This window comes from Triplophysa dalaica, chromosome 19, assembly GCF_015846415.1.
Source record: "Triplophysa dalaica isolate WHDGS20190420 chromosome 19, ASM1584641v1, whole genome shotgun sequence".
NCBI lineage: Eukaryota > Metazoa > Chordata > Actinopteri > Cypriniformes > Nemacheilidae > Triplophysa > Triplophysa dalaica.
In genome coordinates this window covers 19,520,801-19,533,701 of record NC_079560.1, presented here as the reverse complement: position 1 = coordinate 19,533,701, position 12,901 = coordinate 19,520,801, and the positions used below count along the sequence as shown (strand labels likewise).

Below are 12,901 nucleotides of genomic sequence, written 5' to 3'. Positions count from 1 at the left end.
AGTCAATAAAATGTAGAATGTTTGTCAAGGCCCATGTATTTCATTTGTCATGGAGGAAGAAGTTCTCTTTCAAAGTTAAATAAAGGGATATGGTTAAGGAGCGGATGTGCAGGTTCTCTTACCGTCGCTGAGGGGTCCTGATTGTCCGTTATCAGTTGGCGCTCTCCTCGAGGGTTGACCTTACGAAAGCGCCGCCGCGAGTGCTGCTGAGATCCGTCTCTCTGTAGAGCCCCATCTTCACTATCGCTGGTGTTCTCCACCTGTAAAGAAGCAGTGGCAGATATCTCAGCATCCTGGTTGAACATCCAGTTCTTCCAAATCCCAGAGAGCCTATGGAGGCGTAGAAGACTCATTTTGGATCACATTTACACGCTACGGGACGAGAAGAGTGAACGCGGTTTGCTGAGAGAAAGAGGCGTTGTTCTTGACAGATGGAGGCAGCGAGCGAACAGCACAGCTACAGGCGGGCCACAGTTTCCTGTAGGAAGCCGTAAATACACAAATATCCTCTAAAAACAGAAAGAACAAGACTCTGGCTTTTCAATACGAACCGGCTGTGCAGAAACATGCATTTGTGTCTTATTAAATAGTAAATAACCTGTTTTATTGGTCAAACAACACTTTTATTTTTAAGAAGTATATGGTAAAGGCTAGTCTTTTTTAGTTTCTATATAGACCTGATAAAGGGGTCTTGATAAGTTTTGATTTATACCCAGGCTGACAGTATTTGTATGATTATACCTCTTAAGAGACTTAAAATACCAATGAATGTCAATCACAGAATACCTTCCAATGAATTCAATTTCCAATTTCAGAAATGTTGATTAAACACATTTTATTCCATTCAATTTTTTTTTTTAATTATCCATTTTAATGATGATTTTGCCAAATTTGTCAGCGCTACCTGCTGAAGAAAACGTTTTAGAATACGGCCCGCAACGTACACATAATTAAACAGAATTGACAGCGTAACTAATAGTAACAATAATGTATGTCTACAATACATATCTGTAGGTAAAGGGGAACAATATGCCAAGTTTGGAAAGTAAAGTGTTAAGAATAAGGAAATGTATAAATATATATTTGTGATGTCAAATCAAAAAATATTTGATTATAGTCTCAAAATATAAACATTGTTTTTGCACATTTTAGACATAAAAACTCATTAAAATAACTCATAATAACTTATTGTTAAAGTATATTAATTGTGACCAACAATCCTAAAATTTTCCAGCTTTCCTGTAGCTCAGTGGTAAGAGCATTGCGTTAACAACGCAAGGTTGTGGGTTCGATGTAAAATGTATAGGATAAAGCAATGTAAGTTGCTTTGGATAAAAACCATCTGCCAAATGCCTAACTGTAAATGTAAAATCAATCAAATAAAAATGAATCCAAAAGTCAAATTTAAAGTTGACAGACAGTCTTCTAACGGCTTTGCTTGCGCAAAAACTGAACACATCAGTTCCCCTTATTTTATGCTTGCTATAATAATAAAAGAAGACCCCGTACTTAGTAAATATCCACAGTATGTAAAAAATGTAGTGTAGGTTCACGCAAAGATTGTTGTGTAGCATACTGCAGGTAATGCACACCACTTTATATTAAAAAAGATACCCCTAAGTTTTATAATACTTACAGTAAAGATATTTGTATAATTTTTTGCCCCAAACTTTGCATATAGATCCCCTTTACCTAGAGATATGTACTGTAGATGTGCATTATTGTTACAGTTAGTGTCACTGTAAATTAGGTTCAATTATGCGGTACATGGCGGGCCATCATCTAAAGCGTTACTGAAATTTTAAGTGTTTCTATTAAAACACCATTATGAGCCATCAGCTATTTCTATTAAATCTGTTACAAATTTCCTTTTGTAGTGTGATTTGGGCATAATTTCAACATCCCAATAAATGGATTCCATAACATACCAGTAGAAACCATTATAGTTTCCATTAAATCCAAAGCTGTTCCCATTATAACCATTAAATCTATTTTCTGGGGTGTTTTGGCAGGGTTCTTTTGCATGGAATCATACCATTAGGTTACCAAGGAAGAGAACCACCACTATAAAGTTTTTACAAATTTCCCTCACCACAACTATTGAGATAACTCACAAATGATTTTTTTCTTCAGCTGAACAATAAAACATTGACAGCCATCTAAAATGTAAAACCGCAGCACGTGAGCTCAGTATAAACCTAACGTCATTATGCACTGTTTGACACGTTGAGAATAAAACAAACTGATCATAAACCATTTTGACTCCCTGATACCATCCAACAACTCAAACCTACTGCTGCGACATTACTGCCAACTCCAAGCAGCTCTTCAGATGTGTTTGAGGGATCACGCAGGACAAACACTAGAGCTACAGATTCACTAGATGGGTTTTCAGGTCAACGTGTACGTCATTCAGAGCAGAGGGAAAGGAGTAATGGTGGAGGCATATTAAATCTCTGGGAAGGAGGGTGAAGAGAGTGAGCAGAATCTTTTGAAGAGCTGCCATGTGCGAGCGGAGTAGTCATCCATCACAGCAGTAATGTGACACACAGATTTAACCATTCACACACACATGACAGAGTCGAGACGCAGGGCAAAGTGTGTGTTTGAGAGAGATTTAAAGTGAAGAGAAAAAGCTTGTCACCGTACACTCAGAGTTTTGCTCCATAATGATATTAGAGATGCACAAAATGATCAACACTGACTGGTGTTTGAAGAACTACTCAACTTTTCAGTCTTAAGAAAGCTCTGTAAAATTGGGAACCACCAAAAGAGTAATTCTGGTAATTCTGACCATTCTGAGCGGAGGTTTTCCCCGAGCACTTCTCTATTGTGTGTCTATGTGTAATGTGTCAGAATGGATTTCCCTCCACTGATCATGTGATACAACCATAAAAAAGAACTTTTCATTTCTACACTTCAAAATGGCATATTGGTTAAAGCCCAGACTCTTCCACGTCTCATCACGTGTGGTCATCTGATATACACAGAACGGTATGATGTCACATTTGCCCCGCTCATATCCTGCTGTACGTCATGTGATGGTGAATTCGATTACCCTGTCGGTTTATCCTGTGGGATGAGCGCTCATATATCTGGATGATCTTTCAGAGTTTGTGTAATAAAATAAGGATGATACTAGCAGACCCCTGATCTGGACCTCCATCTACAGACATGTAAAACCAATAGTAATGAAGTCTTGATACTCTCATAGCAGGACCACAAAAGCAATCAATAACAATAAATGAATGTGAGTGTGTGCCGGTAAACGGGAATAATTCAGAGATAATACGAAGCCAACAGACAGTTGAAAAGAAAAGGAATAAACAAATACATCACTTATATGTATTTTTAAATCATCCAAGTTAAAGCGATAGTTTCACCCAAAAATTCTCTCATCATATACTCACAGTAATAAAGGTTTGAAATGACTAGAGGGTGAGTAAATGATGACAGAATTTTGGGTTGAATCTAATTATCACTTTAAAGGAGTAGTTTACTTCAAAATATAACCTCATATTGACTTTTTATAGTCATTTGTCTCCATATTACAGCTATGGAAAGTCAAAGGGGGCTTATTTTAAAGTGAACAAATGCTTTAAGGTTACATTTACATTTATGCATTTAGCAAACGCTTTTATCCAAAGCGACTTACATTGCATTATCCTACACATTTATAAATAGGTAAACCCACAACCTTGCGTTGCTAACACCATGCTCTTACCACTGAGCTACAGGAAAGGTTAGAGTGCTGTGGCTGAAATTGTGACTTGAAATGTTATATCTGAGGGGTTAAACAATTGGATGTTCAGAAAGTATGAACTTTCATTTTCAGTGAGAGTTCATGACTACCAGCTGAGATAGTTATAAAGCTTTATTTCCTGCACACAGCAAATGATGATAATGATCATTCTCTACTGATAACAACCTTTACATGATCTAACCATCAACATGACACAAAAGTCAAAAGAATGTGCTAGTATAAAAAGAGAACAATAAGGAGCAGGACCAGATTCCACTCTTCAGAAACAGATTAGATCATGCACAACATATCTGATAAAGCGTATCTGTTTTTAGCTGTCAGGTTCAGAAACTCATCTCACTTTGTGAGGATTTGAACATATGTCCACTATGCAACATATTTAAAGGGGTCATATGGTGCGAATACGTGTTTTTCTGTATCTTTGCTGTGTTGTAAGTTTCCCATGCCCGTAAAATAGCAAAAATGAAAGTGTGGGAACAAAAGATGCATTCTATGTAAAAGCGAATGCTCACCCAGACCTGCCTGAAACACCTCTGTAACCACACCCCCACAAATCTACATCAGTTGCTGGTATGATTTGACTAAAACAACCCCAATCTATATGCAAGTGAGGTGGGCGTACCTGTCAGTACAATTGAAGAGATGATGCTCCAAATATGGTAAGGAGCGTGACATTTCAGTCACACGCTTGCAGTATTCCACCACGATCAAAACAACAACGTGGGATGTTGGGATCTGTTAGTCTTTAACAACCGTTGATGGCCATCATGTTAGTGGATGAGGTAAAGTTTTATAAATGTTGCGAATAATTGTGGTCCATAAATGAGTGACTGCTCGAAACAAGTTAGTGGCTTGCTAAACGCTAGACTCTACTTCCGCATATGTCCATGACACCGTTGTCATGCGGGTTCTACGTCAGCGGGAACAAAGGGTAACGCGGATATGACGCCATTGACAGGCGACTGCACAGCCCGTGTAACTGTCTAGAATGGCGATATTTCTCACGATTTACAAGTAGCTGGAAATATTTAAGATATTGTAATTACTCTGTTGAACAAAATATATAACACTAGCCTAGTGGTTTTTGGATATTTTACACATTGCATTACATCTAAAACAAACGATAATATTCATTTAAGCCCTGTCATATGACCCCTTTAACTCATGTGCAGAACCGGAATATTGTATTAAATGAAATGTAAACTTCCTGATGAATCGACGCCAAACATCACCAAGAAAAAAATTAACTTCTGTGTGTCAGTCAGCTGAAGGGCTTTATTCTGTGTGTTTTCTGAAAATTGTTTCACTTACCACAATCATTTCTGACGGCTCTAAAGTGATGCATTCACAGCCTCGTCTTCCTCCACGCTGAGTTCCAAAACTGCACGGAAACAAAGACAAACACATATTTTAAAACCCTCTGTCTTCACACGAGACACACGGTGCTAACGTTAGATTCTGGACCTAAACTTGAATTTGATTTGTTCAACAGGAAATTGTTGTTTAATTCAAACTAATCGCACCTTCATTACAGAACACCAAAGAGCACATTACAGCATGAAATCTGCACCTGAAGATTATTTTAAACGTTTCTTCCCAAGAAATGACTATCAAAAAAGTAAAGATACAAATGAACATTGAAAATGAAAGGCATGATAGCGCATGTGTAACATTCAGACAGTAGAAACAGGTCTCTGGCTCTGACCTGTCAATGAGGATTACATGCAAAACTATTTCTATAAATGAATCAGGATGATGCTGATTTACATAATGCAAGCGTGTATCAATGCATTAGAATAAAATGCTTCGTTTTAATACACGTTCAGAAAGTAAGTAGTATACTATAGTCAAAAGTATAGATGAAACCGAACAAAGTTTGCGAGCTTTTTCAAGACTAAGACAGACAGGTCATTTAGTGGTGAAATGTCTCTCAGATGACCTGATGCGGTGTGTGGATGTGTCTTTATTTTGTTAGCAGAGCGGATGAAGGTTCCATGAGGGAGATAGAGGTCAGGTTTGCTTTGACACCTCTCTTCTCTTCACACTCCAGCGAGACTGAACCCTGAAACTTCTGAAGGTCCTCCTCTCTCTGCATGACTGCATGTACTGAAACTCGGCTAAAACCATTGGTCCTCTCTCTATAATAATGTAAAAACTATTCAAAATCACAGCACCAGAAGTCTTTTTCTGAGCGTCACCTGATGTTGAAAATGCAGGTATGACCATTACTATTACTCAATCTTCTCGTAACCCATGCTGCGGTTGTGCTAAGCACCTTAACAGAGTGTTGAGACAGAGAGAAAAGGGTGGATGGATGGACGGATGAATGACTAAATTTGTCACAAAATTATCTGTATATCTACACTAAAGAAAAGTCCTGACCAATATCTAGATACCAAATGTCACAAGACCATCACTAGACTCATCTAGATTCATCAGGTTTGCAAAATCAAGCAGAAGTGAGACTTTTTAGAAGAGCTGAGCTCAATTTTCTCTTCCTAATATTGAAGCCTTTGGTGACAATGGCCCGTTTACATGACAACACAGTAGTGCTGACATTGAAACCACAAACCGGCACCAGTGTGTCCAGCACAGCGGAAAAAAAAAACACCCAACCGAAATAAAGCCTCGTCTCATCTGTGCTGTCTGAAGTTTAACATCACTTTACATTCAGGAAACTTTTGTTGTCTTTTCAGATGACTACAGTAAAACAAGACAAAAGAACAAAACCACAGAAAAAAAGATGTCAGGATTACTTACACGTCAGTTTAACAGGGGCTACACTGCATTCTCTTTAGGAATAACAGTGACTTATATATTAAGAAAACACGAGATGAGTCACACGAGAGTTGTTTCTCCATGACAGGAGCTCCACAAGTGTAAAAACTAAGTTACAAACTGAAGAAAATCCATGTCAAGCTGAGAATGAAAACAATGCAGGCAAACCAGTCGCAGGGAATTTCAAAGCATCTGAAACATCCCCACCTTCACAAGAAACACATTCTTCTGTTCCAAATATATTATCACCACATTCAGAAAGACATTTTCCAGCCTGAAATACTCATAAATCCACAAGTTAGAGGAAGAATGTTTCAATCCAGAAAAGCGGTGTTTTTTCAATGAAGTTTCCCGGTGTGTGTGTGTGTGTGTGTGTGTGTGAGGGGTGTTTCCTGTCTGGATGTGTGTTCTTGAAACACATGTGTAGAAACTCCACCACCATGAGTTCCGCATTCCTCACCAGACTGTGCCCCCACCCCAAACCACCCGGCCCTCCCAGAGGTCAGCACACACACACAATGACACACATTTCCCTATAAACTTTCAGAACAAATTCACAGCTAAAATTGACAAAAGAAGAAATAAATACTTTGAGAGTCACATTAGAAATCACATTTATTTTCTAAACAGTTAAACATAATTCTAAAGTGGTTAAACAAGCAGAAGTGTCACAAAACGCTTCATTTAAGAGTCTGACGGACATGATGAAAGCAAGGATTTGAGTCACACATTCATTATGTTCATTATGGCAACATTGCAAGGAGTATGTGATAGAAAGACCTGTTGACTCAACATTTAATGCTGACGGCCATGAATTTGGTGAAATAAATGTGTTGATTTGATCGTATTTATAACCAGAGCTAAAAAACTTGAACGCTTTAGATGTACTAGTTTAATTCATTGACTATTTGATCCTCCTGAACCGGAAGTCTCATCCTGGAATGAGGAGGGTGTCGCTGACATGACAAGCATGCACATGTGGAAGTAAAACTAGTTCAACCTACTGCTGTCTGAGACACTTCAAGACATTTGCAGTCAATAGAAACAATCACAACCCATTATTGACTGCGGTTTACACAACTTGCCTCTGATGACCTCATCGCTTCAATATTCAATCAGCTAAAAGAGTTTCATCAAAATAGAAAATAATCAGACTAGTGAAGTCTTCCCCCCTCACATCTGTTTCTCATGTAAGGTGATGTATGTGAGGTACATACAGATATTTTACATGGGAATACGACATTATGAATGGAAACTGGTCAAATAAAAGGTATTGCTCTTTCCATTTTAATCTGTTTAAAACAGTTTTTCATGTTTCTATTTTGTTTAAAAAAGCTGACAAACTTCTTATTTGTTCTTTACCTTTTATACCATGTATCTCATGTGAGGTGGTACTTACCAGCATCTCGCCAGGTACATGTGCTCCTTCACAAACACAGAGCCTGTGAGCAGAATGTACCAGCACGTGGAGATTGTGTCGGCACTGCGAAACAGAGAAACACGGGGATCATCATATAAACTCCATCAGTCATTTTGGTTCAGATAAAGACGTGAGAACGCTCTCAACACAACAGCACATGATCTTAAGAGCTGTACTACAGTACACACATACAGCAGTAGCTCAGTTTGGGCTGAACAGTGAACACATTAACACACTTCACCCCAACAGAGTAGACAAACCCAGAGAAACAAGAGAAACCAATTACTGGGCAAATCCATAAAGAGACGTGTTTCCTTATCTTCCCCTGATTAACAAGAGAAAGCTTCTTACAATGATTTAGAATTTGTGTGATATGATGGGTTTCACTTTGCGTCATTAATTCATCCCGTCTATAACCTTACATTTTACGTTCGAACAGAGATGATAAAGAGGCAAAAACTTTGCACTAAAGCTTTAATATCAAGATGACTAGTATGACTTGTATGATTGGTTCAATGGTTTAGTCTTCATTTTATTTCTGTCCTAATCTTTTTATACATTGTTATTATATTTGTAACTATTTTATAGCATCCCTTTTAAAGATCTTTGAATTTTTACTTTAAATCGATCTCTTTTGAAAAACCACTGCTACTTAAAGGAACAATACAGGGTTTTTAGGAGGATCTATTGACGGAAATGCAATATAATATACAAAATGATTTCTCGAGAGGTGTATAAAGTCCTTACGTAATGAACCGTTATGTTTCTTATACCTTAGAATAAGCTGTTTATATCTACATGCAGAGCGGCCCTACATACAGAGAATTCCATCATGTTTTGTACAGCAGCCCTAAACGGACAAACAACACTACAACACGCGGTTCCTCTCCCTCTCCACTGCGGTATAGAGGTGAAACGGATTGCGGATGATCTGTGATCTGTACGAATCGTACTCTACGGTTCGGAATGCATGTGACCCGCGGATTAAATGTAAATTTATTCATCATTGAGTAAGAGAGTAAAACGGCCTCTCTACAGTTTTAGTGCCAACGCGCTCTCGCTCTCTCTCTCCAGTATCTGGACGAGTACAATATTAAAGCGGTTCCAGATAAACAATGATGCTCAAAACTGTTCCATTACACAGCTAATATTACAACAACAACAACATATCTTGGTTCTAACAAACAGAGAAAACAATGTTACTCACATACTGATCTGAATCAAAGCAACCTCATCGGGGGTGATTTTAAGACAATCTTTTTCTCCAACGTCTCTCTGCTGGAAAGTATCTACATGGATATCTGTGACTATATCTGCTAAAAGACTTTGTACCACGGGTCCTAACGCAGGTCCTAGCTGCTGCCTGACTTTTATCCTTCTTTTCAAACAAAATCCACAGACCTATATTTTATGTAATATTTAAGACATCGCTCTTTCTACAGTCTTTCTAATGCCAGTATGGCATTCAACATACTTCCCTGCTTCAACATGAGAACAACATCTTTTTGTACTGTGGGGGCCACCGTAGTGTTTAGACTGAGCAATTTGTTACAAATCTATAATACAACGCTAGTGGTCGCTGTAAATCAAAAACAGCACCTTTAAAGCACTTTGAACTGGCTTCCCTGATAATCAACAGTGAATGTAATGACATGTTTATACCGCTTCGATGCAAAATTCTCATCTCTTAATATTTTATTAGCCTTTAATTTCACAGCAACTGCAGATCAAATCATCTTTTCCATGCTATCTTTTTTTATATTAGATTTATTTAATTTTACACAGCCACATAAGGTATTAAATATTTAAATCACTAATAAATGTCAGATAGATGTCAAAAGTGACATTTATTCTGCAGGAATCATTTGTGCCGAGCAGAGAGAGTGACTTACTAGAAGAGAATGCGGTTGGCTTCATAGTTCTGGTATCTGGCCGTCATGCACATGGACCTGTAAACACAGATGTGAGAGTGGTTGTAAAGGTGTGACGCTGACAGCCACTCGGGTCTCTGATGTACACATCCAGATCCTACCAAGAGGGCCGGGTCGGCCTCTGATCCAGTTGAAATAAATTTACTCAAATGAGATTCTGATTCACATCTCCTGCTGTAAAGCCAAACAGATCTACAGTACACGAAGCCACATGAATGAATCTATATACGCAGTGACTGATGGTAATGTGTTTTTGACCTCAGATACTCACCTGAGCTGATGTTCTCTGAGGTGAGACAACACGTCCATGTGGTACAGGTGACTGTAGATTGTGTTCAGGTCCTGGATGAGAAAACACCAACTTCATTAATATCATTCAATCTTATGAGACATTTGATACACAAAAGTGCTTAACAGTGCTGTGAATATAACAGTCCGATTCCAAAGCTACAGACAATGACTTTCTGTTAGTATCACTAATGTACATCTTATTAAACAAATCTACACTAATATCCATTCTATATAGTCTATGTATTTAATAACAAATACGATGATGTACTTACTGTAGATCTTCTTTGCTTCAAAGCATAATAGAAATTGTAACTATGAAACTATGAAACTGAACCCAAACTTTCATGACAATTAAGTACATTCTCTATTTTCCATTACTCTAAAGCAAAAGTTGTTGTTCTAACATTTACATGCACTACATTATAAAGAAAAGAAAATGAAACATCTAGGTCCTCAAAATAGGGTGCCTTTTCTAATGCAAAATCATAATTTCTCAATTGGGATGAAAAATGTTTTTATGCGTCGATGAGAACAGAAAGCAGTCAGATGTAAAGATGCTGTGCTCGTCATGACACATTGTTATGATAAATACTACCATCATATCATTATTACCTAAATTGTCAAAAATGTATAAAATCATAGTCACTCGGTTCAAATTTACAACACTGTGAGTGCACTTTGTATACGATGATTATAGAAAATAATTATGAATCAAACATTTCATGAGAACCAATAACAAACTCCTGGCTCTGAAATCAACTGATTTAAACAAGTTGTCAAACGTGTTAATTGTTTAGCCTATTTTAGTAAAAGTTCAATACTATGATATTACAGTAAAGATATACAATTACACTACTGAAGTACTGAAGTAAAGATTAGTCAATTAGCACGGGAGGAAAATCTGATAGTGTCACATCCAGTAAATCCAGTCCTGACACAGCAGTGAAGAACATCATCACACACGTGTGCAGTCGGGAATCCTCATACCAACCTTCACCAAAGCACTACTTTACATATACTGTAAAAAACCTGAACATCATTTTGTGATACTTCAACATTCTGACCAGTTTCAGGTTAAAGATTAGCTGTTGCCCCTGACTGAAGAAATACTCAAAGATGCGTGTCTTTTGTGTCAACCATAAATCATTTACAGTATTTCACAGCCGAAACAGTGTCTGACAAGTGGGGACACTAAATAGTGTGATGAAATAAAAACAGTAAACCATTCGATCCCACAGTGTCCTCTGCTGGTCTCTGAACAAAGCATTTTTATTTGCATTTAGACCATAGCCAGCGTGTGCACAACGAGAAATCCATTCAAATAACCAGAAAACCCTCTGAATTCCTTTAGCACAATAGTGTATTGTTGTTCTTTGAAAGACTACAGTACATATTCTTCTTATCAAAATGTAACATTTCATTGATGCTGTTATTTTAAGCAATATGTGGAGTAAGAAACTGAGCTCAGATCAGATGAACACGCAGCGCTGCTGCCACCCTGTGACACACAGAACAGATGTGCGTCCACCATCAAACCACTGCACAACACTTCATGAAGCCCAGCACAGAAACAGAGAGCACATTGTGCCCTTCACAACAAAACATCCATTCAGATCTGTGAAGAACAGAGCAAACCGTGTCAGAACATTTCACCCTCCAAATCTACACACAACTTATGGCTTTTATTCACAGCATCCATAGAGCTTTCACAACTTTAAAGTCACAATCGCCCTACTCACACAGGATTAGTATTACCTGGGGACATCTAGTCATTTTTAATAATTGCAGAGGTTGTCTTTGATCTTAATCCCACGCGAATCGGCCATGTAAAAAGTCCCCCACAAATGACCTCCCATATTTTGACGCACATCGAGGTCCTGTGATAATATTAGTGTCGTGCAAACTGCATCTCTGTGATTTGGAAGGCTCGTATATCCTTTTTCAGGGTTTTATCCGCCGTTCGGCAAAATAGAGGTTGTGTTCAAATGCTGACAAGCACGTCAAATCGTTATACACCTTACAAATATCCATTCAACTATATATACAAAATATATGCAAAGCCTTGCCATTATATCAGGGAAATATTGTAAATCACAGGCTTCACTTATCCCATGCGAATGCGCCACATGAAATACAGATGTGGGGCAGTCATTTCTAATCACAGAAGGTCCCCAGATAATACTAAGCCTGTGCAAATAGGGCTAATTATTTCTTTTTTATGGAATATTGCAGTGCTTAATAAAAAGATAATCTGTGCGGGTAATTTTTTGAAATGCTTGTGCCCTTATAATCTTTAATCAAAATCAAAATGCACTTCCACCCTCTAACGACTATATCCTTCTCTGGTTATGTCAGTTAGACGGCTTGGGCAGAGCATCTGTTAACTCCTCCCCTTCAACTCTCAGTCTGCTGCCAGATCCATTTTAAAATAAAACAGTTGTTTTTCTACGTCCAGTCTGTGTGTTGCGGAAAACACAAGCCACCCCCATTCATTTTCTCTTTCGATACATACATCAGAATACTGAAGTCAAGGAGATCGGCACTTCCAGTTCACAGGGAATTTAACATGATCATCCAATTTACATCAAATCATGCATGTTCTTCACAAGAGATGTGCTATTACTTTTCAAACAGAAGAGACTCTTGATTTTCATCCGCATGATAAAACAGACACAAGGAAACAGTTGAGTTTACTGGAGAAACACAAACTATTTGCAC

The 12,901-nt window shown here is 38.0% G+C and overlaps 1 protein-coding gene across 7 annotated transcripts in view; it reads right to left on the bottom strand.

Annotated features, from left to right (window-relative positions):
* LOC130407702 (rap guanine nucleotide exchange factor 6-like) overlaps nt 1-12,901 on the bottom strand; it is a 60,307-nt gene that overhangs the window by 41,651 nt on the left and 5,755 nt on the right. For 5 of the 7 annotated variants that reach the window (XM_056730854.1, XM_056730858.1, XM_056730857.1 and 2 more), the window contains exons 2-6: nt 10,164-10,234; nt 9,854-9,910; nt 7,941-8,024; nt 5,075-5,144; nt 123-260 (exon numbers count right to left, since the gene is read on the bottom strand). In XM_056730854.1, coding sequence (XP_056586832.1) covers nt 123-260; nt 5,075-5,144; nt 7,941-8,024; nt 9,854-9,910; nt 10,164-10,234 — 420 coding nt within the window. Of the gene's footprint in view, nt 1-122; nt 261-5,074; nt 5,145-6,523; nt 6,672-6,748; nt 6,904-7,940; nt 8,025-9,853; nt 9,911-10,163; nt 10,235-12,901 lie in introns of those variants that run through there. The other 2 variants (XM_056730860.1, XM_056730859.1) reach the window with 2 other exon arrangements.